The sequence below is a fragment of the Lissotriton helveticus genome, chromosome 10 (genome assembly GCF_964261635.1).
Source record: "Lissotriton helveticus chromosome 10, aLisHel1.1, whole genome shotgun sequence".
Taxonomy (NCBI): domain Eukaryota; kingdom Metazoa; phylum Chordata; class Amphibia; order Caudata; family Salamandridae; genus Lissotriton; species Lissotriton helveticus.
The window spans coordinates 42,918,751-42,940,910 of NC_136071.1; the positions used below are offsets into that span (position 1 = coordinate 42,918,751).

Below are 22,160 nucleotides of genomic sequence, written 5' to 3' on the forward strand. Positions count from 1 at the left end.
GACTGAAGAGTTGCTATATTATCTATGACGGAATGGTTGGGTCGGAATCCTGCTTGAAACATTGGTATGAGACCCTGCGAGAATGCCCATGATTTTAATCGATCTAATACTTCTGCAGCAAAAATTTTCCCGGACGCGTCCATCAATGCTATTTGCCGGTAGTTGCTGGCTGTGTTTTTGTTCCCCTTTTTGTATATCGGAATAATTATACTACCCAGCCAGGATTTCGGTATTTCTCCGGTTTCAAAAATGTAATTAAAAAGTGGAGAGAGCAACAGGCTCCACTCCTTGGGGTCAATTTGGAGGACCTTGATGGGAATTTGGTCGGGGCCTGAAGCGGCAGTGCTTCTCGCTTTTCTGATGTGGATTGCAATGGAATTTGACGAGATCTTATTGATTTTTGTGTTGTTCCTTTCCGTAGTGGAATCGAAGTCCTTCCTTGCGAGGTCTGATGGGTTTGATTTATATAAATCATGCAGATATATTTCCCAGTCCTTGGGCGAGACTGGAATAGCATTGAGTTTCTTTTTAGATCCAGTCATTTTAGCAATTAAAGACCAGTATTTTCGTTGATTGTGGTCTTTAGCGGCTATTTGTATGTCTACCCAATTACGGTCATGCAGTTTTTTTTATGCTTGTTTTTCTCTCTTCGTATTTGGTTTTTGAGTTTATTGATTTCTGCCTTTATTGTTATTGAGAAGTTCAGATGTTGTGCTCGAATGAGTCTATTGAGTTTTTTTGCAGCAGGAGAGTTGCGATTTTTATTTTTATTAGTAGTTATACTTTTTCCGTAACTGGCCTGCTGTGATTTATTTAAGAGTACGTTCTTAAGGTTTTTGATTATGTATTCGAAATTTGTGATGGGATCATCTGAATGAGTGATAGTTAATAATTGAGTATGAGCAACCAGTGTAGTAATATTGTCCAAAGTAGAGGAGTTCCAAAAGATCCGCCTCTGGCTAATATTAGCTTCAATTGTAAATTTATGAAGTGTTGGCTGTTTAGTGAGGGAGGTATATGCCATCCATAGAGTAGTTAGATGTAAGAGGGCGTGGTCGCTTTCCTCTGTAAAATAGATTTTCAGGTACATAACTGACTCCTTTATTTCCATCCCACAGATTAGGTAGTCGAGAATAGAAGAAGTTCCGTTTCCCCGTCTAGTTTGTGATGCCGGTATGTCACCTTCCGTATTACCATTAAGTATTGTCCCATTTATACTTGGTAGTAAAGATAGTAGTGACCTACCTCTTTTATCAGATTTGTTACCTTTGGGGAATTTTGGGAAGGGCATTTCCAGGGATTCTTCTTTGGCTGAATTGGCCCATTTTCCAATTTCACTATTTGAAATTTTTCCGTTCAGGTCACCCATTATAAGAAATGGCATTTGGGTACGATCATCAAGGATATTTATTTTATTTATTTATGGGCTTGTAACGCGCCGGAATCACACCCGAAGGTGTATCTCCGCGCGGTGCTGTGGAGTGATACAGGTCCAAACTGGCGCTAATTCTGATATAAAGTTGTCTTAAGACATTTCCTGAAGGCTTGATGGCTAGAGCACTGTCTGAGGGAAAGGGGGAGGTTGTTCCACAGACGAGGACCCATAACAGAAAGAGCGCGGCCTCCCTGTCTGGTCTTATTGTGTCGGGGAATCTGTAGTAACAGCTGATTGCTGGATCTTAAGTTACGGGAGGGACGATGATGGACAAATTTTTCGGCCAGATAGTGAGGCCCTAGGTTATGCAGACTCTTGTGCACCACACAACAGGTCTTAAATTCCACCCGTTTCCGGATGGGGAGCCAGTGGAGCTCTTTAAGAAGGGGCAGGGATGGTGTTCTAGGGGGAGCATTGGTCACCAAGCGTGCCGCGCTATTCTGTACAACCTGAAGTTTGTTGAGCACTCCTTCATTGGCTGCTAACAATAGGCCATTGCAATAGTCCAGGCGGCTCAATACGAGGGCCTGGACCAAGGTCTTCCTTGTGCAGTCAGGGAGAAGAGGAAACACTTTCCGAAGGAGGCTGATGACATGAAAGCAGGATCCCGCCGTGATGTTGGCATGGTGAGCAAGAGTGAGGTCATGGTCCAAACGGACCCCCAGATTTTTCACCACCTGTTTAGGGGAAGGGGCCTTTCCCAGGCTTGTAGGCCACCAGTCAGGGGTCCACAGGATTTTTGCCTCCCCGAACAGCATGACTTCCGACTTTCCCACATTGCACTGGAGAAAGTTCCTGGCCATCCAGCTGGCGACCGCAGTCATGCCGTTAGAGAAAGCTTGTCTTATCTCAGGAGTAAAGGTTTTAAAGGTAAACAGCAGCTGCGTGTCATCAGCGTAAGAGATGGGTAAAAACCCGAAGGACCTCATGGTGTCGGCCAGGGAGGAAACATAAACGTTAAACAACGTAGGGCTGAGACAGGAGCCCTGCGGGACTCCTCTGGTGATATTGGTGGGGATGGAACTGAAGGAGCCCATATTAACCTTCTGGGTACGCTCTGCAAGGAAGCTGGTGAACCACGCCAGGGCAGATTTGTCTATGCCAATCTCCTTTAATCGGGTTAGGAGAATGGCATGGGATATGGTGTCGAATGCTGCGGACAAGTCCAACAGCACCAACACCACAGACAAACCCCTGTCCAGAGACATGCGTATAGTATCCGTGACAGAAAGAAGAGCCGTTTCGGTACTATACCTAGGTCTGAACCCTGACTGAGAGTGGTCCAGACAGCCGGTCTGCTCGATGAAGCTGGAAAGGTGGTGGTTGACATGTTTCTCCATCAATTTGCCGACAAACGGCAAAAGGGAGATCGGCCTCAGGTTGGTCATATCCGACCAAGGGATGGAGGTGTTTTTTCTGATGGGCTTGACCAGGGCGTTTTTCCACTCCAGAGGGACCAATCCTTCAGAAAGAGAGCGATTAATCACCGTCTGAATGGTGGGACTAAGAGCATTCCCAATAAGATGCATGACACGGGCGGGTACAGGGTCCACCGGGCTGCCCGATTTAATTGTCCCAATCAAAGAGTTGACTTGATCCAGACTGATCTCAGGAATTGAGGATAATACAGAAGGTCCAAGTCCGACTGTTCCGAGCTGAAGGCTGGGAGAGGGGTCCTTGATATCGACCCAGGTGATGGATTGAGCAATATTTTGATAGATAGCATCGATCTTATTGGCAAAAAACCCAGCAGTATCATCACACAATTTTTGGGACACTGTCTCCGGGCTGTCACATGCAACGGGTTTAGTGAAGGAACAGAGAACCTGGTACAGTAGTTTAGAGTCATTACCTGCCTCCGATAATTGAGAGACAATATGGTTTTTACGGGCGGCTCTAATATTTCTATGGTAAAGTCTCAAGGCCGAGTGGTAGCGAGATTTGTCAGCTACATTCTGCGAACTTCTCCAGGTCTTCTCCAACTTCCTACATGCTTTCTTTTCATCACGCAGTAAGTCAGAATACCATAGTTCCTGCCTACGGTTGGACCGCTGGCTACAGAGTCTTAGAGGGGCAATGAGGTTAACAGCAGTGTTCAAGGCAGCATTATATTTAGAGAGGGCCATGTCGGGGGTATCCGAGGGAGAGAAGTCCGGGGGGATAAAAGCATCTTTAAAAGTATCTGCCGACACTTTGTGCCACTGCCTACGCCATGACGGGAGGGGAGCAGGTTGGGGGCGTTCCTGTGTAGGGGTAGGGAGGGAGAAATTAATCACAAAATGGTCGGTCCACTCCACTTGTATGGGAGGGTAACAAGTCAGAGTGTGCGAGTTAGACAAGATTAAGTCAAGAGTGTGACCGGCACGATGGGTCGGGCCCTGGTTGCACTGTTTGAAGCCCAGGGCTGCTAGATCAGCCAGCAGGTTATGGGCTTCTACATTGTCGGGCAGTTCGCTGTGGATATTAAAATCTCCAAGGAGTATAAAATTAGTCCCTATATTAATATGTGGGGCCAGCGTCTCCAGAAGGAGAGTGGAAACATCAGCACAAGGGCCCGGGGGACGATACACCAATGCCCCCTTCCAGCTGGCCTCTAGATTAGAACCAATTTTGAAGACCAGAATTTCTATGTCCCTGGTACAGCTTTGATCTCGAATGGTGACGGTGAGGGTGTCCCTATAAATAATGGCGACCCCACCGCCAGTCTTAACAGGACGGTCCAGCCTAAGTATCTTGTACCCCAAAGGGATCCCCAATGTAATTGCAGGAACCAAATGGGGTTTAAGCCAGGTCTCCAGGACTGATTGTTTCCATTATCTCATCAAAAAGGACATCATGATTATTCCCTGGTGGGGCATATATGTTAAAAAGCAATATTGCTTTGCGGGGACCTGTGGGTAGTGATCTCAGTGCCACCTTAATACACTGCAGGTTTTCAGACTTTGTCTCGATATTTTCTTGATACCATAGGTATTCTTCACTTAGCAGGATTGCCAGCCCGCCCTTTGCATGGCCTCGATTCGATTTCTTTGCTGGGATGTCATAAACATAGTATCCTTTCTGACAGAAGGTTGTTATTGCCCAAGTTTCCTGGAGGGCCAGGATATCAGGATGATTTTTTATGGCATCGGTCATTTTGTTAGTAGTTTTCCCGGCCATGTTCCATGATGTGATGCTCAAGCCATTACTAAACAGAATGTTGTTGATGGTTAATTATTTTATTACTGTTTAGTGTCTCCGATATCCAAGCCCAAGATTTTGTTGGTTTTTCGACAGCGCTTCCTTCTGAGTCTTGACTCCATACTGTCCTTTCTCCTTTGTTCACTTGGATTTTTAAAGTGTCATTACCCAAAACATATGGTACAGACTCTTCCCAATTAGTGAAGGAATTATGCTGACATTTGCTTAGTGTAACATTGTTAAATAATCCGTTAAATCCTTTATTATGTTTAATTTTCCTTGGTTCTGTTCTTGCAATTACATCATAACCGTTTTTGTGTAATGTTTCTTTCTCGCTGAGAATTATCCCTGGAAGTACTGGTGACCAGAATAAAACCAACGCTAATTTGTTATTTTCTTTTTTCGGAAAAGTCACCAAATCTAATTCATTACTTGTGAGCGAATGCAGGGAAGGTATTTGTTGAAGAAGATTGACTATTCTTCCTCGATTCAGTGGCACGTTGTCAGTGGGGAAGAGTTCTTCAATTATAAGATACTTAGATGTTATTCCTTCCCCAGATGTAGATTTACTGATTTCTTTTTCTCTTATTCCATTAGTTATCGGCCCAGTTTTACAGAATGCTGTGACCGGAAGATATACATCTGCTTTTGGGTTTAAAGGTTTCGCATTCAATGTAGTTTGATTAGTTGAAGGTACCTCTGGTTTTGTAGCTTTAGAGTTTATGATAGCTTTTTTTCCCTCACTAGTTATTATCGGAGTTGTTTGTTTTTGGAATTTGAGTTTGCGCACCTTTTTTTTGTGAATTCTTCTTAATGGCTTTCTTTTCCTTTTATTCCACTTTGCGCTTATAATTCCATCTATTTCTGTGGTCTCATCCTTGGGATCATTTTCTAGTTCATTTTGAGTGGTGATTGCATGGACATCACCAGCATGCTCGAGTTGGTGTGAGACCGATTTATGTGTAGATTTCAAGACAATAGAGTACTGCGTGGTGTTATTTTTTGGTTCTTCTTTGAAAAGTTTCTTAAGTGAGTAAGTTATAGGTGATATATTATTCCTTTTTGATTCCTTTGATTTTGTTTCCAGTTTTACTACTTTAGATGTTTGTGTGCTTTTGTCATGTTTATCAGGGGACTGTGTTTTTATAGTACAATTAGCTAATTGACCATCCGGATTTAGCGTTTTGTCGTATTCTTGTTGTTTTTTTATTGCATTTGATAAGTCTTTTTTCCTTTTTTTTTCTACCAGAAATTTGAGTATTCCGATTTGAACGTCGAGAGTGTCATCTGAGTTTGCTAAGATGTGACCTAGGTGGGTCAGAACTGATTCCAGTATTTCCTGCAAGGAGAAAAGAGCTTTTGACATAGGTGTTGCGGGGATTGCTGAATTTTGATTTGGAAAAAAAGGATCTAGGAAGGACTCATGTGCTGAATGATGATGAAGTGATATTTCTAAAGAGCTAATATTTAGAATTTCTTGAGTTAATGGTATTTCAGATTTGTTGTTTAGTGACTTTGTGATGTTACACGAAGAAGCTTCAAGGCAGGTTTGACTACCTGAAGATTTTATCGGCTTTAGGGGTGTAGAGTGAGATATCTCGTGGGCCAGTTTTTGTATTTCCTCTGTTAACAAATTTTCTATTTGGTTACCCTCAAAGTCTGAAGCACTTAAATTGTGTGCACGTTGTTGGTTTGGAGACGATGGAAGTTTTTCCTCCTTAAATTCCATGAGGTCAGAGTTGTTTCCTGCTTCAGGGTTGATAGTGGATAATTGATTTTTCGGTGATAGAGCAGAAAAATATTTTGTGATTGCAGGGGTACTGGATATTTTGTCGTGCTTCTGTACTTTCGCAGAGGATTTCCTAACAGCTTCCTCAGTGCCCATACGTTTCATATATATTGTGCGCGAGCGTAGTTTTTTTAAGGCCATTGGAGTTGCGTGGATATCCACTAATGAGAGGGAGGATTACTCTAGCTCCGATAGGTAGAATTTTAAAGTTATCTTCAGAGACTTATTTAGAGAGTGCCAGTTTAATAAATGTGGAGATATCAAGAGTAAGTGTCTGTTCCCTAATCCTATACCTAGATCTAGGACTCAGTAACTCTGAAATGATCTTACCACGACCTTCTCCGGGGATATGCTGCTCTTCTCAGCGTTACCTGGGGTCAGACGCAAATATAAGGTGGCCCGTCCTGTCCTCGTTCGTCCACGGACGGCCACAGACGGCCCGCCCTTTGCCCGGGCTTCGCCCCGAGCTTCGACCCGCGCGCGTCCCGCGATGCGCGTAACAGGGCTTGTTTAAATAATAATTCAGATTGTAGGGGCGTGGCACTGTGAGGGGGCGCGGCTCACGCGGGAAGAGGACCAGCTGAAGGTGTTGTATGCTGGTCCTCGCAGTCCCGGGGCCGGCGCCTCTCCCTCCTCTGCGGCCACGAGGTAGATTATGGACTGTCAGGCAAGTCCAACAGCAGTTCTGGATCCTTGTTAGCTACTCCAGTAGCGAGGCAAACACAACAGCAGCAACTTCACTTTAGCGAGCGGCACCCGCGAAGCGGGTGCCGCGAGAAGTAATCGGTGCTGGCTGGGGGCGTGGCACTGTGAGGGGGCGCGGCTCACGCGGGAAGAGGACCAGCTGAAGGTGTTGTATGCTGGTCCTCGCAGTCCCGGGGCCGGCGCCTCTCCCTCCTCTGCGGCCACGAGGTAGATTATGGACTGTCAGGCAAGTCCAACAGCAGTTCTGGATCCTTGTTAGCTACTCCAGTAGCGAGGCAAACACAACAGCAGCAACTTCACTTTAGCGAGCGGCACCCGCGAAGCGGGTGCCGCGAGAAGTAATCGGTGCTGGCTGGGGGCGTGGCACTGTGAGGGGGCGCGGCTCACGCAGGAAGAGGACCAGCTGAAGGTGTTGTATGCTGGTCCTCGCAGTCCCGGGGCCGGCGCCTCTCCCTCCTCTGCGGCCACGAGGTAGATTATGGACTGTCAGGCAAGTCCAACAGCAGTTCTGGATCCTTGTTAGCTACTCCAGTAGCGAGGCAAACACAACAGCAGCAACTTCACTTTAGCGAGCGGCACCCGCGAAGCGGGTGCCGCGAGAAGTAATCGGTGCTGGCTGGGGGCGTGGCACTGTGAGGGGGCGCGGCTCACGCGGGAAGAGGACCAGCTGAAGGTGTTGTATGCTGGTCCTCGCAGTCCCGGGGCCGGCGCCTCTCCCTCCTCTGCGGCCACGAGGTAGATTATGGACTGTCAGGCAAGTCCAACAGCAGTTCTGGTAGCACCAGTAGCGAGGCAAACACAACAGCAGCAACTTCACTTTAGCGAGCCTTTACTAAAATATGTGTTTTTAAATTGTGAGCCAGAGACACCAAACTTCAATTTTGTATCTGCTCCCAATGGTAAATGACACTTAAAAGATGTTTTATGGCAATCCCCATGTTAACCTGTGGGAAGATAGGCCTTGCAGTAGTGAAAAACGAATTTAGCAGTTTTTCACTACCAGTACATGTATAATTCAAGAGTACATGTCTTACCTTTCAAATACACCGCGCCCTCCACTGGGGTTACTTATGGCCTACCTAGTGGGGCTTACATGTACTAAAAGGGAAGATAGGGCCTGGCAAATAGGTGAACTTGCCTGGTCAAAATGGCAGTTTAAAACCGCACAAACAACTCTGCATTGGCAGGCCTGAGCCATGTTTAAAGGGCTACTGAGTGTGTGGCACAATCAGTACTGCAGGCCCACTAGTAGCATTCAATTTACAGGCCCTGGGCACATATAGTGCACTTTACTAGGGACTTATAGGTAAATCAAATATGCCAATTGTGGATAAGTCAATGTTACTATGTTTAGAGTACAGAGCACATGCATCTTAACACGTATTAGCAGTGGTAAAGTATCCAGAATCTTAAAACCAGCAAAAATGAAGTTGTCAAAACAGGAGGTCAGGAGGCAACACTTCAGGGGAAATCACGCCACGGATGCCAGGTCTAACACAGTAGCTTTTTCATACACTGAGGCAATACTCAGATTCAATAGTTTGACCATTATGTGTGGTGTGGGGTTATTGTGAAGGAGAATGCAATTTTCTAGATCTAATTTGATTTCACTAGCATTCTCAGCAGAACATTTTATGATAATTATAGTAACTGTCTTTATTTAAAATAGTTAGGTAGTAGAAAGTCAAAATGCTTGAATAAATGAATATTTGCATGGTTTAGTTGTTTAGACTCAAGGGTTAAGCTAACTGTTTTTCAAAAAGTGCTAAAATCATCAGGTTCTGAGGACCCACCAAATGCATTTATTTGTTTGATTGTTGTTTGTTGAGAAGTTTTAACCCCTTGGCCGCGGTGGTAATTCCGCCGTGGCGCTGGGGGGGAGGGAGGGCTGCACGCCGCCGCCATGCTGGTGACGGAACCACTCCGTCACGAGCCAAGGGGGCGCTGTGCTTGTGACGGAGTGGTTCCATCACGGCCCCGCTCGCTCATTGGAACGGCTGTACAGGCGTGGAATTCCTGCAGCGTGGGCGGGACGGCCGCGCCTTGATGGAACCAGCGCTGCCAGTAGCCTTCTGGTTGCTTCAGGGCGCATGACAAAAAAGGAGTACACATATGAAAGCCCCTCCATTATTACTTGGGAGCTACATTCCACTACATATACTGTATGGTAACATACCATAACACCTGCATGTGTAGAAGCCCACGTTCACTTCTTGGGGCATCCCAGTGATGAATAGCAGGTGTTTAGTGTAGGGCACTACACAAAACCACAGACTGCAGAGGCACCTTTAAAAAAAATATATACACTCCAAAATATAGACTTTGCACAATCACCTTCCAAACTAAAATAAGGCTCGCCCCTAATCCCAATGTCCAGCACGCGCCACATCTGGACTAGGTCAGAAGTTGAAATAGTGAATATCCCCAAGCCTGAAGCAGGTGGGAATTGAGTCCTGCTTGATTCGGGAATTAGTTTCAGGTCAAAGTTTTTGAAGAGAGATGTTTTATAAGGCGTGGGTTTTGGAGTCTTAAGGCCCGATTCACAGAACTAACTTAAGACAAAATGCTAAACTTACTACCATTTTGCTATTCACAGAAGGCACTTACTCATTTTGGTAGTCACAGAAGTTAGGAGTCCTAACTTTAGGACTCCTAAATTCCTTCTGTAAATACCTAAAGACTTAAAAATAGGATTTTTCTCAGTTTAGGAGTAGTCAAGTTAGGACCCCTAACTTTAGGACTCCTAAATGTCTTCTGTGAATACCAAAACTCTTAAAGTTAGGATTTTTCTCAGTTTAGGAGTCCTAAAGTTAGGAGTCCTAACTTGACTACTGCTAAACTGATAAAATCCTAACTTTAAGACTTTCGGTATTCACAGAAGGCATTTAGGAGTCCTAAAGTTAGGAGTCCTAACTTCTGTGAATACCAAAATGAGTAAGTGCCTTCTGTGAATACCAAAATGGTAGTAAGTTTAGGATTTTGTCTTAAGTTAGTTCTGTGAATCGAGCCCTTATATTTAAAAAAAATATGTTTTTGTATTCTTTGTTTTCAAAATTAGCCCTGCTGTAATCTCTTTTGTCTTGTCTGCCCAATCTAACCCTGATGTACTGTAGAGGGCTCTGCAGGGGGAGGCATCCTGGAACACAGCAACACGCATACTTAAGGCACTGAACCTTCTTCACTGCGGCTCCACTCTCACAAAGCTGAATAAATTAATCTAGGAAGTGAAGCTCCATTTGAAATAGAATGGCCTGGATCACAGCAGGGCACAGAGCCAGCAGTGGGGGTGCATTGTGCACACACACACAGATGTTGAAGGCTGGCATGCCCAGAAAGCCTGCTCCACAATAGTGTTTAAATAGATGCCCACAACAGGTAGACCTGAGTATCAATCATGGCTCCCCCAACTGACCGCACTGTGTGATTCTAGGCAAAAAAGTGAGTGCCTGAAGGATGAATGTCAGTATTAAAAATCATTATAAATTTAACACAGCCCCAGCTATTCTTTGTCTACTGTGTGATATGGGACCATATGTAGGAAAATACTATTTACCGATTATAAAATACTGAATTTTACCGATTCGGTATTTCAGAATCGGTAAATGGTATGTAGGTATTGTTTCGGTAAATTTTACCGAATCGGTAAAATTCGGTATTTACCGATTCGGTATTTACTGAATCGGTAATTCCCATTCATTCCTATGGGCCTGGAGGCCCATAGGAATGAATGGGAATTACAGATTCGGTAAATACCGAATCAGTAATAGGGGGAAGACTTACAAGGGTGACAGGGTTTCACATTGACACCCTGTTGCACCCCTGAATAGTGCATTGGTGCACATGTGGCACACATACATGCCCTAAGGGCATGTATGTCTGCCACATGGCACTTTAGGAAAAGCACACATTTTCTTTTTTCAAAGGTTTTCGATATTTACCACCAACTTTTAGTTGGTGGTAAATACCGAATCCTTAACTCAGAAATGCACTCACTTGAGTGCTCCCTACATTAAGGATTCGGTTATTTACTGAATCGGTATTTTAAGGAATCGGTAATTTGTCGATTCCTTAAATTACCGATTCGGTAAATTACCGAATCCTTAAATTTGGCCCCTACATCTCAGATGCCCAATACCGGTCAGTAACGGCTGAAATTCGGTAATTAACAGCATGTCACCGGAGCGCTGAGTCCTCCAGCTAGCAGCTCTTGTACCGCACACTTCTACGAACTGGTTGGCCCTGTAGCGCTTTCAGATTCCAGGCGCCTTCCTCTCATTATTGTCCAAAGAATTCTCATTGGCCAGTTTCTTGCTGCTTTGATGTCACTGTGTTGTAGAATCCACTGTCCTATGGTGGAGGAAATTCATCTGGTGGACTTTACTCCATATAGCCTCCTACAGAAACTGGAGGATTTCCAGTTCCTTCCAAACTCTAGATGAGTTCTTGCCTCCAGTTGTGTGTTTGCTAATGCACCACAGGCACACACATCCACATGCATGTAGTGTTTAGGTCGAGCCTGGACAGCGCACGCGCTGCTCTGAGAGGCATGGTGTATTAGAGTATACAATTGAAGCTCCACCCAATCTCCGTCCATATTTGTCATTGGCTTGTGTCATTGTCCTTCATAAATGCTGGCTTCTGATTTGCTAATAGACTTTTGAGTCCATCCTTAGTACCGCCTTGTCTTCATTTGTAACCCCCCATCAGGTCAGGACTGGGCCTTTTACTTCTGTTGTTAAACAGTATGTCTTATTTAGTCTGTAAGCACTATTTTCTTTAATGAGTTTCTCCTACTGCAGACACTACGGGGCCGATTCACAGAACTAACTTAAGACAAAATCCTAAACTTACTACTTTTGGTATTCACAGAAGTTAGGATTTTGTCTTAAGTTTGTCTTAAGACAGACTTAAGACAGACTTAAGACAAAATCCTAACTTAAGTCTGTCTTAAGACAAATTTAAGACAAAATCCTAACTTCTGTGAATACCAAAAGTAGTAAGTTTAGGATTTTGTCTTAAGTTAGTTCTGTGAATCGGCCCCAATATGTTTTACTGCAACATTCAGCGCGTCATGCGCTCTGTTACTTCCCAAGCAGCCCGGGACAATGGCGGCCGCTTCTTTAAAATGAAACAGGTCTCGCATTTACAAGGGTTTGAGCTACGCGCATTGTAAACGATAATGGCTTTTATTTATGTGTTTATTATCAAAACAGATCAATAAAAGGCATTGTCCATTACAATGCCAATTTCTTAAACTCTTGCAAATGTGAGACCCATTGCATTGCAAATGCTTGCTAGGGCTTCTCACATGGATGTAGTATGACAGCTGCTCACGCCTCTGTCAAAGACGAAAAGACGCAAGAGAGTGCGGTGTGAGCAACAGATGCTGGCTGCGCTCTGAGAAGTGTGGGTTCCTTCATTTGTAATGTAAGTAGACCACACTCACCCCCTCACCACTGATACTGAACATATCAGACGTGTTGTTTTTTTCAACCCCCTGTGCATTCTGCTACCTCCATTCACTCATCTGAGCCCTCTGGAACAAAGTGTTCCATTATTGATTTGATAAAACTGAAGCCCAGGGCTGGGGCTTGGTGTTGCTTGTAGCATAGTTGGCTGGGAACATGGCGGACAGTGATGACATCTTTTCCTGTCTAAGCTTCAAATCTCCTTGTGCAATTCTGGAGGGGCCTGGGTCTGATAATGCATGACCCCATTTGTCCCCAGCACTCAAGAGCTTGTATCTAACTGGCACAAGCTGTATGACCCAGTTCCAGTGCCCAGCCAAGCCCCTAACCATTGTGGGAGATATCAGTACACAGCCACTGATGTGTGCTTTGACAACATCCCAGGCCCCTTCTGTCTTATTAATAGCCTACAAAAGAGGCAAGGACGGCCAAAGGCCCAGCCTCAAACAGATGGAAAGTGTGTCTGGAAGCTCAGGCGGCGCACGGCTGCGTGAGCAATATTCACTGGAGCGCGCGTTGGACAAGAGGCGAAGAAAAGGAACAAAAGCCGCTTTCAAAGGAGAGCCAGAGAATACGGGCACCAGGGAGGTAAAAGGAGCGCCGGAGAAGAAACAAGATCATAATGGGCACCGGGGGAGAATGGGAGTAGAGAGAAGATGAGAGAGGGAAGAATCAGATGCCAGGAGAGGCAGGGGAAGAGGATGGGCACACATGAAGAGAGTGAGAGAAAGGTGGAAACAGAAAGAGGAAGACACGCGCCAAGAGGCAGCGGAGATGGGAAATGCGAATGGAACGGCCACTAATGGCGCAAAAAATAGATCAGGGAAGTAAGATTCCAGGAGATAAAGAGGAAGAGGGAGTGTGGGGTAAGATCACTAGGTGGAGAGGAGATGAAGGAGGAAGAGAAATTGAAATTAGACATCAGAGGAAGGAGGGGGAGTAATAGATAAAATAGAGAAGTAGATACTATATGATTGGGAAGAGGTGATGGCTGTGCAGGATAAAATGAGACATAAAGAAGAAAGAGGAGGGTCAGAGGAAGGAAAGTGGAGAAATTAGGAGGAGAGGAAAGGGAAGATAAGCTGTACAATGCCGTGCGAGGTGCAGGAGAAGGGTGGTAAGAATGAAAAGGAAGAAGGAAAGCAAGACAGCAAAGACAGGCAGATGGAAGCAGAGAAAGAGGGAGACACCAAGGGATCAGGAGAAGGCGATGCAGCAGTGATGGGCAGATGGAAAACAACCTTTACAACGCAGTCATTACATCACAACGTCCTTTACAATGCATGCCACTACAACGCAGGCATTACAACGCATGACACTACTTCGCAGGCATTACAACGCATACCATTACAACGCATGACACTACTTTGCATGTCACTACAACGCATACCATTATAACGCGTACCATTACAATGCATAGTACCCCTACACTATCCGACACTTACCCTACTGTTGCACCCCCTGGAGTTAGAATAGTAATTTTTACCCCTATACTATCCAATACTTACCTTAAATGCAATGTAATGGAATGCGTTGTAAAGGTAGTTTTTTTAATATGCCATGTAGTGGCATGCGATGTAATGGAATTAGTTGTAGTGGATGTTGCGATGTAAAAACTGCGTTGTAAGTGCATGCGTTGTAAGTATATGCATTGTAACATCATACATTCTAGGCAGATACCAGGAGAGTAAAAGAATATGGTACTTAGGAAAGAAAAGAGGAGTGAGAAGGAGGGGGTGAGTTTCTGAACTCAGCCGTGTCCCATCAGGTCTGAAACACACAAAAGAGAGCTGTATTCTCACAAAGCTGATATTAAGTGTTCACCCTGACGCATACACCCCTCCCCCCAGCCTTTGAAGGCTCCAGACTGCACTGTGTGAACTGTCTGTGGAGGGGGGGGGGGAGGGGAGGGGATCAACTGAAGTCGATGGAGATGAATCGCGTTTGGAAGGTGAGAGCAATTTTCAGATAAAGTGATCTGATTATGCGACAAAGGGTCAACGAGGTTAATTCGCTCTGACAAGGGCGATGTTTGTTGGAATTCTTCCCTCTGCACCCATGGTTCTGAGCCAAAGGCAATGGGACATACGGGCAAATAACAAATGTTAACTCCTGACAGCATATGTGTAATAAAAGACTAGGACGCCTGCCTACCGGCATTCAAGAAACAGCGGCGGATTAAGAGCTCAGCCGTCTGTAAGAGTTCACGTCCTTGTGTTGCAATGTTCCTGAGCATGGAAGGAAGGCAAGGAGCAGTAGTTAATGCCTGCATTCTAACCATTCTGATTGGCTGAAACAGTCTCAGCACTTCTTGTAAGATCGGGCAGGCAAAGAGCAGCAGTTAATGCCTGCATTCTAACCATTCTGAGTGGCTGAACCAGTCTCAGCACTTCTGATAAGGTGCGGCAGGCAAAGAGCAGTAGTTAATGCCTGCATTCTAACCATTCTGATTGGTTGAACCAGTCTCAGCACTTCTTATAAGGTCGGGCAGGCAAAGAGAAGTAGTTAAGGCCTGCATTCTAACTATTCTGATTGGCTGAACCAGTCTCAGCACTTCTTATAAGGTCGGGCAGACAAAGAGCAGTCGTTAATGCCTGCATTCTAACCATTCTGATTGGTTGAACCAGTCTCAGCACTTCTTATAAGGTCAGGCAGGCAAAGAGAAGTAGTTAAGGCCTGCATTCTAACCATTCTGATTGGCTGAACCAGTCTCAGCACTTCTTATAAGGTCGGGCAGACAAAGAGCAGTCGTTAATGCCTGCATTCTAACTATTCTGATTGGCTGAACCAGTCTCGGCACTTCTTATAAGGTCGGACAGACAAAGAGCAGTCGTTAATGCCTGCATTCTAACCATTCTGATTGGCTGAACCAGTCTCGGCACTTCTTATAAGGTCGGGCAGACAAAGAGCAGTAGTTAATGCCTGCATTCTAACCATTCTGATTGGCTGAACCAGTCTCAGCACTTCTTATAAGGTGCGGCAGGCAAAGAGCAATAGTTAATGCCTGCATTCTAACCATTCTGATTGGCTGAACCAGTCTCAGCACTTCTTATAAGGTGCGGCAGGCAAAGAGCAGTAGTTAATGCCTGCATTCTAACCATTCTGATTGGCTGAACCAGTCTCAGCACTTCTGATAAGGTGCGGCAGGCAAAGAGCAGTAGTTAATGCCTGCATTCTAACCATTCTGATTGGCTGAACCAGTCTCAGCACTTCTGATAAGGTGCGGCAGGCAAAGAGCAGTAGTTAATGCCTGCATTCTAACCATTCTGATTGGCTGAACCAGTCTCAGTACTTCTTATAAGGTGCGGCAGGCAAAGAGCAGTAGTTAATGCCTGCATTCTAACCATTCTGATTGGCTATACCAGGCTCAGCACTTCTTCTAAGGTGCATTTTGAAATCTAGCAGAGATATTTTGATTATTTTGAGGGTGAAGGTGATACCAGGTGGATTGCACTTTCCTAATAAGGGTGAAATCTGACAGATGGTAACCCCTCTGTGCCATTCTTGGTAAACAGGGTGCCTGGCGCGCAGGTACAGGAGCGGAGTCCAGGGCCTGCTCAATCTATCATTCAGGACATTGTCTTAAGTAGAAACACTGCATCGGTCTGATATTCCTTTTGAGAGGTACTGGGAGAAGGAAGGCAGCAGGCGGTGGTAATTCCCTGAAAAGTTCAGAAAAGTCAGTGAGTTGAGAACCCTTTTTGGTATCAGTGTAGTTCACAGGCTCACATCTGAGCAGGGACGACTCTGCCCTCCATCCTCAGGAGGCTGATAAAATAAGTAGTGCTCATCAAGACTTACAAATATAACTCAAGAGATAATTTAGTCGAATTATTTATATATTTAAATAATTTATAGTAAATACTCTGAAAACCTGGTTGCCTCTAGGCACATTTCCAAACAGACGAGTATACAACTAGTTTGTAATTTTAAATTTTGTTTTTAATTTTACCCCCCTCGCCTTTTTTTAGTGCGCTGTAACCTTAGACACACCCCTAGACACACCCCCAGCCTTGTAAAGGCATGAATGGTACAGGAATGCGTTGTTCAGACGCATTCCTGGTTTAGGCAGTGCAGTAGAGGCACGCATGGTTTAGCCATGCATGCCTCTGTCATACAACCATGAATATTAACCCTTTGCGTGCTCGTGACGGAACCGTTCCGTCACGAGCCTCGGGTGGGCTGTGCTGGTGACGGAACGGTTCTGCCACGGCCCGCTCGCCACGCCTGCGTGACGCGAATTCCGCGCCTGCGCTGACGTTCTAAAGAGCGGGCAGGGCCGTGACGGAACCGTTCCGTCACAAGCACAGCTCACCCGAGGGCCGTGACGGAGCGGTTCCGTCATGAGTACGGGAGCGCCGCGCGGCCCTGCCTCCCCCTTAGCGATGTGGTGGAATAGCCGCCGCAGCTAAGGGGTTAACCCCAGAATATTGTGGTACAAGAATTCCGAGAACAGACTACGTAAATGTTATTGCATATAGGGATGTAGAGATTTACTATTCCAAACTCCACATCTACAATCAATCAAGGTTCTTACTGAGCACGGCTAATCACCCATTAGGGTCTCAAGGCACTGGGGGGGGAGTTCTGCAGTTCAATCGAAGAGCCAGGCCTTGAGGTCCTTCCTGAATAAAGGCAGTGAGGGTGATTGCCTGAGATGAAGAGGAAGGATGTTCCACGTCTTTGCGGCAAGGTAGGAGAAGAATCTTCTTTTGGCCGTGGTCTTCCGGATCCGGTGGATAGAGGCCAGGGCCAGGTTGGCAGAGCGGAGGTGTCTGGTGGGAGTGTAGAAGGAGAGGCGGTGGTTGAGGTATGCAGGTCCGATGTTGTGGAGGGCCTTGTATGCGTGCGTGAGTAGCTTGAAGGTAATTTTATTATTGATCGGGAGCCAGTGGAGGTTTCTCAGGTGATTGGCGATGTGGCTGCGGCGGGGGATGTCCAGGATAAGTCTTGCGGCGGCGTTCTGGAATATTAGCAATTTCTTTTGGAGCTTCTAGGTGAGGCCGGCATAGAGTACGTTGCCATATTTGAGTTTGCTGCTGACGAGTGCCTGGGTGATCGTTCTTCTGGACTCTGTGGGGATCCACTTAAGCATCTTTCAAAGCATGTGGAGCATGTGAAAGCAGGAGAATGAGATGGTGTTGATTTGGCAGTTCATTCAGAGCGAGGAGTCAAGGATGATGCCGAGGTTACATGCGTGGTCGTGGGTATGGGGAGCTTCGAGCACTGTGGGCCACCAAGAGTTGTCCGAGGTGGAGGGAGAGGTTCCCAGGATGAGGACTTCAGTTTTGTTGGAATTGAATTTGAGGCATCTCACCTTCATCCCGTTGTGGAAGTTGTTCCTTGCGGCTGTAGTTCGTTGGTGGGAGAGAGAATCAGCTGGGTGTCCTCGGCGTAGGAGATGATTTTCAGTCCGTGGTTTCTGATGGTGGCGGCCAGTGGGCAATGTAGAGGATGGGGCTCAAGGAGGAGCCCTGTGGGACTCTGCTGCTGATCTCTGCAGGTTCTGAGGAGAACGCTGGGAGCCTAACTCTCTGGGGTTGGCTGGTGAGGAAGGAGAGGATCCACTTGCCACAGATGCTTGTGTCGTAGAGTCTTGTGTAGAGGGTGTGGTTGGAGACAGTGTCGAAAGTGACAGAGAGGACCAGGAGGATGAAGGCTGTGGTTTTTCTTCTTTCGAGAAGATTGCAGATGTCGTCTGTTGCAGTGAAGAGGGCAGTCTCAGTGCTGTGGTTGCTTCTAAAGCCTGATTGGGAAGTGTCCAAGATGTGGTTTGTTTTAATGAATTTAGTGAGTTGGGCGCTGATGCCTTCTCGATGACTTTGGCTGGGAAGGGAAGCAGAGAGATGGGGCTGTAATTCTTGAGGTCCATCAGGGAGGCAGAGGTTTTTTTCAGCAGGGGGTTGATCTCTGCATGTTCCCAGTCTTCAGGGTAGGTGGCGGCTTCGATGGCGCAGTTGATGGTGCAGCAGAGTTCGGGGGCGATTGTGGAGCAGGCTTGGTTGAAGATGTGGTGGGGGCAAGGGCCTGAGGGGGCTCCGGAGTGGGTGGTCTTCATGATCCGTGAGGTGTCGTCGGTGGTGAGAGTCATCCAGTTGAGTAGGGTCGGCGGGGATCTGAAGCATTGGGTGCGGTGGTTGCTGGTGGGTCCTGCGTTGTGTGGAAGTTGTTGCAGAGGGCTTGGGAGGGGGATGTCAGTTGCATCCTTACGTACCTTAAAGATATACATAATGTAAGTACATATATGTGGAGTAAGGTATAGGAAATCAGGGTGGGGTATCAATACTTAACTATTGATATATCTTTTTTACAATGTTTTGTCCTCGTTATTGTGTCCCATCGATATTCTGGGGTAGATATTCAGGTTGCTCACCCAACCCTAACAGAGGAACCCTGAAGGCACAACTTCAGGGCATTAAAACAAGTCAAATTTGAAATTCTTTAAACAGTGAGTAAAAAATAACATATGTTTGGGGCCTGTATATTGTAATGAGGTGTATTAAAGACTCTTTATCCAAGAAACTGAGCCTATATTTAATGTCACTGGACCTACTGTCGCCTAGCCCTACATGACTTTCTGGGTTAATCTGATGAAATATTAGCATCATACACTCACTGTGGCATAAATGGTTCAAATCATTAACCAAATCGGGTTGCAGTCAGAGTAAGCGAGCCGAAGGACTCTTTTAGATCTGCTCCGCACTTAAGTTGATCTAATGGCTTTAGATTGTCTTTATAACTCTGCAAGAGCTTTTCATGGTGGATCCTCCTTTACAGTTATGATGGGTCCCTAGAATCCGTGCTACGCAGAGTTGAGCACTTCTAACACTTGGGACAGTTATCCAATGCTTGCTTAGAAAGAACATTATCACTACAAAGTCCTTCTCAAATTAAAGTATCAAGAGTCTTGGCTTCTCCTTAGTTTGCAAGGCTGTGTCAGCTCTTTTGTATTCCACCAAAATGTTCAATTGGATTCTCACCAAACATTGAGGAGTAGTAGAATGACTGTGAAGTAGCGTGCCGGGACCCATGTAGACCATCAACATTGGTAAGATGGAGGACCCAACAAGACGATTGTTTAAAAGAGAGACACCCTCACTGGCAAATTCTCATAGTACGGGCAATCAGATCACTTATATGAGATATCCAATTCAACTTCCTCTCAAAGATGGTGTTAAGATGTCGCTACTGTTTGTAGTTTTACCCCATCTGTAGACCAAGAATGTCAACGTGTGTTTTACCAAACATCAAAACCTTAGTCTTGTCCTATTCCTAGTCAGAGAATTCGTTTAGTTTCGGTATACCTCTCCGGTGCATCCAGTATTCGTTGCAGTCCAAAAGGCATGTGGTCAGTGAGAACTAAATCATCGATTATCAAGTGTAGGTATTTGTAAGCTCCACAATCTTTTCATTTTGTAGCGTGCTCTATTATGTGTGGTAGTCGTTGCCTTCATCATCATCATTTTGAGTGCCGATGCGTAAGAACCAGTCCCATTTGAACAGGGACATGAGTTGCAGCCTCTGTATCATGATGGTTTGGGCCAGTGGGCGGATAATGCCACAAACGCTGTACATTTAGGGACCACAGGCATGAGGGAGATTTAGATCAAAGACAGCTTGGGAGCACCTAAGAATCTTACACAACTCTCAGAGCCATCGTCTGACATGCACATCTTCTGGCTCTAGTAGGCATCACCAACTTAGGAGCTGTAGCTGTACCACCAGGGCCAGAGCTTGCTGAAGCAGAGTCAAAGCTGAGCAGGGCACAATGGCTGCTGCCCAAGATGGCCCTCCCACCTCAAGGACAGGACACCAACCCAGACGGATTTGGTACAAGAATATCGTGGTCAGGATCTCATCTGACATAATTAATGTGTAAAAAATATTGCTTACAAAGATGACATACCATTGAAGTTAATATCAGGGGGCCCGATTCACAGAACTAACTTAAGACAAAATACTAAACTTACTACCCTTTTGGTCTTCACAGAAGGCACTTACTCATTTTGGTATTCACAGAAGCCACTTACTCATGTCGGTATTCACAGAAGCCACTTACTCATTTCGGTATTCACAGAAGTTAGGAGTCCTAACTTTAGGACTCCTAAACGTCTTCTATGAATACCGAAAGTCTTAAAGTTAGGCTTTTTCTCAGTTTAGGAGTAGTAAAGTTAGGACTCCTAACTTTAGGACTCCTAAATGCCTTCTGTGGATACCAAAAGTCTTAAAGTTAGTATTTTTCTCAGTTTAGAAGTAGTAAAGTTAGGACTCCTAACTTTAGCACTCCTAAACTGAGAAAAATCCAAGCTTTAAGACTTTCACAGAAGACGTTTAGGAGTCCTAAAGTTAGGGCTCCTAACTTCTGTGAATACCGAAGTGAGTAAGTGCCGTTTGTGAATACCAAAATGGTAGTAAGTTTAGGATTTTGTCTTAAGTTAGTTCTGTGAATCGGGCCCAGGAAATTTACACCCAATGGGGCTATATTTTACAAAAAATATTAAGGGCGTGAGATTTATGTCCGGCAGTACTTCTGCATAAGGTACTCTGACTTCCAACCTTCAAGTGGCAGCATGAACCACCCTTCCCTCTCTACTTCTCTTCCCCTCAGCCTCACTTTATTTTCTCTACCCCACAGGTCCTCCCAAGATGGCGTACATCAAGTACACAGAGCTGGAGATCCCAATGACGTGACCCGCAGCAACTGGTGAAGACGACCGCCACTGATACCGCATATGCAGATGTCTGAGCCCAGGACAGAGCCACTTTGAGGACTGCAAGAGTGGAAAGGACTGGCTAAGACAATGGACAACTGCATGTGTTTTATGAACAGAAAAGGACAACTTTTTATCAATTTTCTGAGTTATGACCTTGATATCTGATATAAATGTATTGAGGGCTAAGGCGCGACCAACTTTACCCTCCACTTCCTTCCACTGTGAGACGCAGTTTCTTCGGCAGACCTGGCTCCGAGCTGGCGCTTGAACTTTTGAGATCTTTGGGGCTTCTTGTTGTCCTACTAATGGATGAGCTGGGCCATCAAGGGAAGTATATGGTCATGGAAAACCTATGAGATGTAGGAATTAAGGAGGGTCTGAAACCTGCAAACAGCCATAGCAGACTGAAACCATGAAATGGGCAGTGCCAGCGCCTGGGAGCCACTGGCTGGAGAACCACACGTGTCTCACGACTTCAGGAGACGCAAACCTCTCTCTTCTCGTTGGCTGCTGGACACTTACAGCTCACACAGTGATACACCCTGACACCATCCAACAACAGGGTTGTGGTGATATGATGGCACATTGCGGCACACGGGGAAGGCCGCTGAGACTTGGTTTTGGGGTGGGCACTGCCCTTGGTTTGGGGTTCCAACAAAGACCTGGCAAGGACCCAGAGGTTTGTTCCTTAGAATTGGGAACTGAGGGTGCACCAGGATCAGAGTCTCACACCATGCTGTGAGGGCATAGGCAGGAAACCCCAGAGTTTCAGTGTAACATAGTGACGTAGGAGCACACAAGTACAGCCAGGGTGTCTGTGTTGCAGGGACCTGGTAGAGAATAATGTGGTCTGATTGTTAAACAGTGAC

The 22,160-nt window shown here is 45.7% G+C and overlaps 1 protein-coding gene across 1 annotated transcript in view; it reads left to right on the forward strand.

The window, feature by feature from the left end:
• Positions 1-21,442, forward strand: part of LOC144785021 (metabotropic glutamate receptor 6-like) — a 250,240-nt gene extending 228,798 nt beyond the window's left edge. Inside the window, exon 10 of the mRNA XM_078664138.1 lies at positions 21,213-21,442. Coding sequence (XP_078520264.1) covers positions 21,213-21,268 — 56 coding nt within the window. The 3' untranslated portion in view covers positions 21,269-21,442. The remainder of the gene's footprint in view (positions 1-21,212) is intronic.
• The last annotated feature ends 718 nt before the right edge of the window (positions 21,443-22,160 follow it).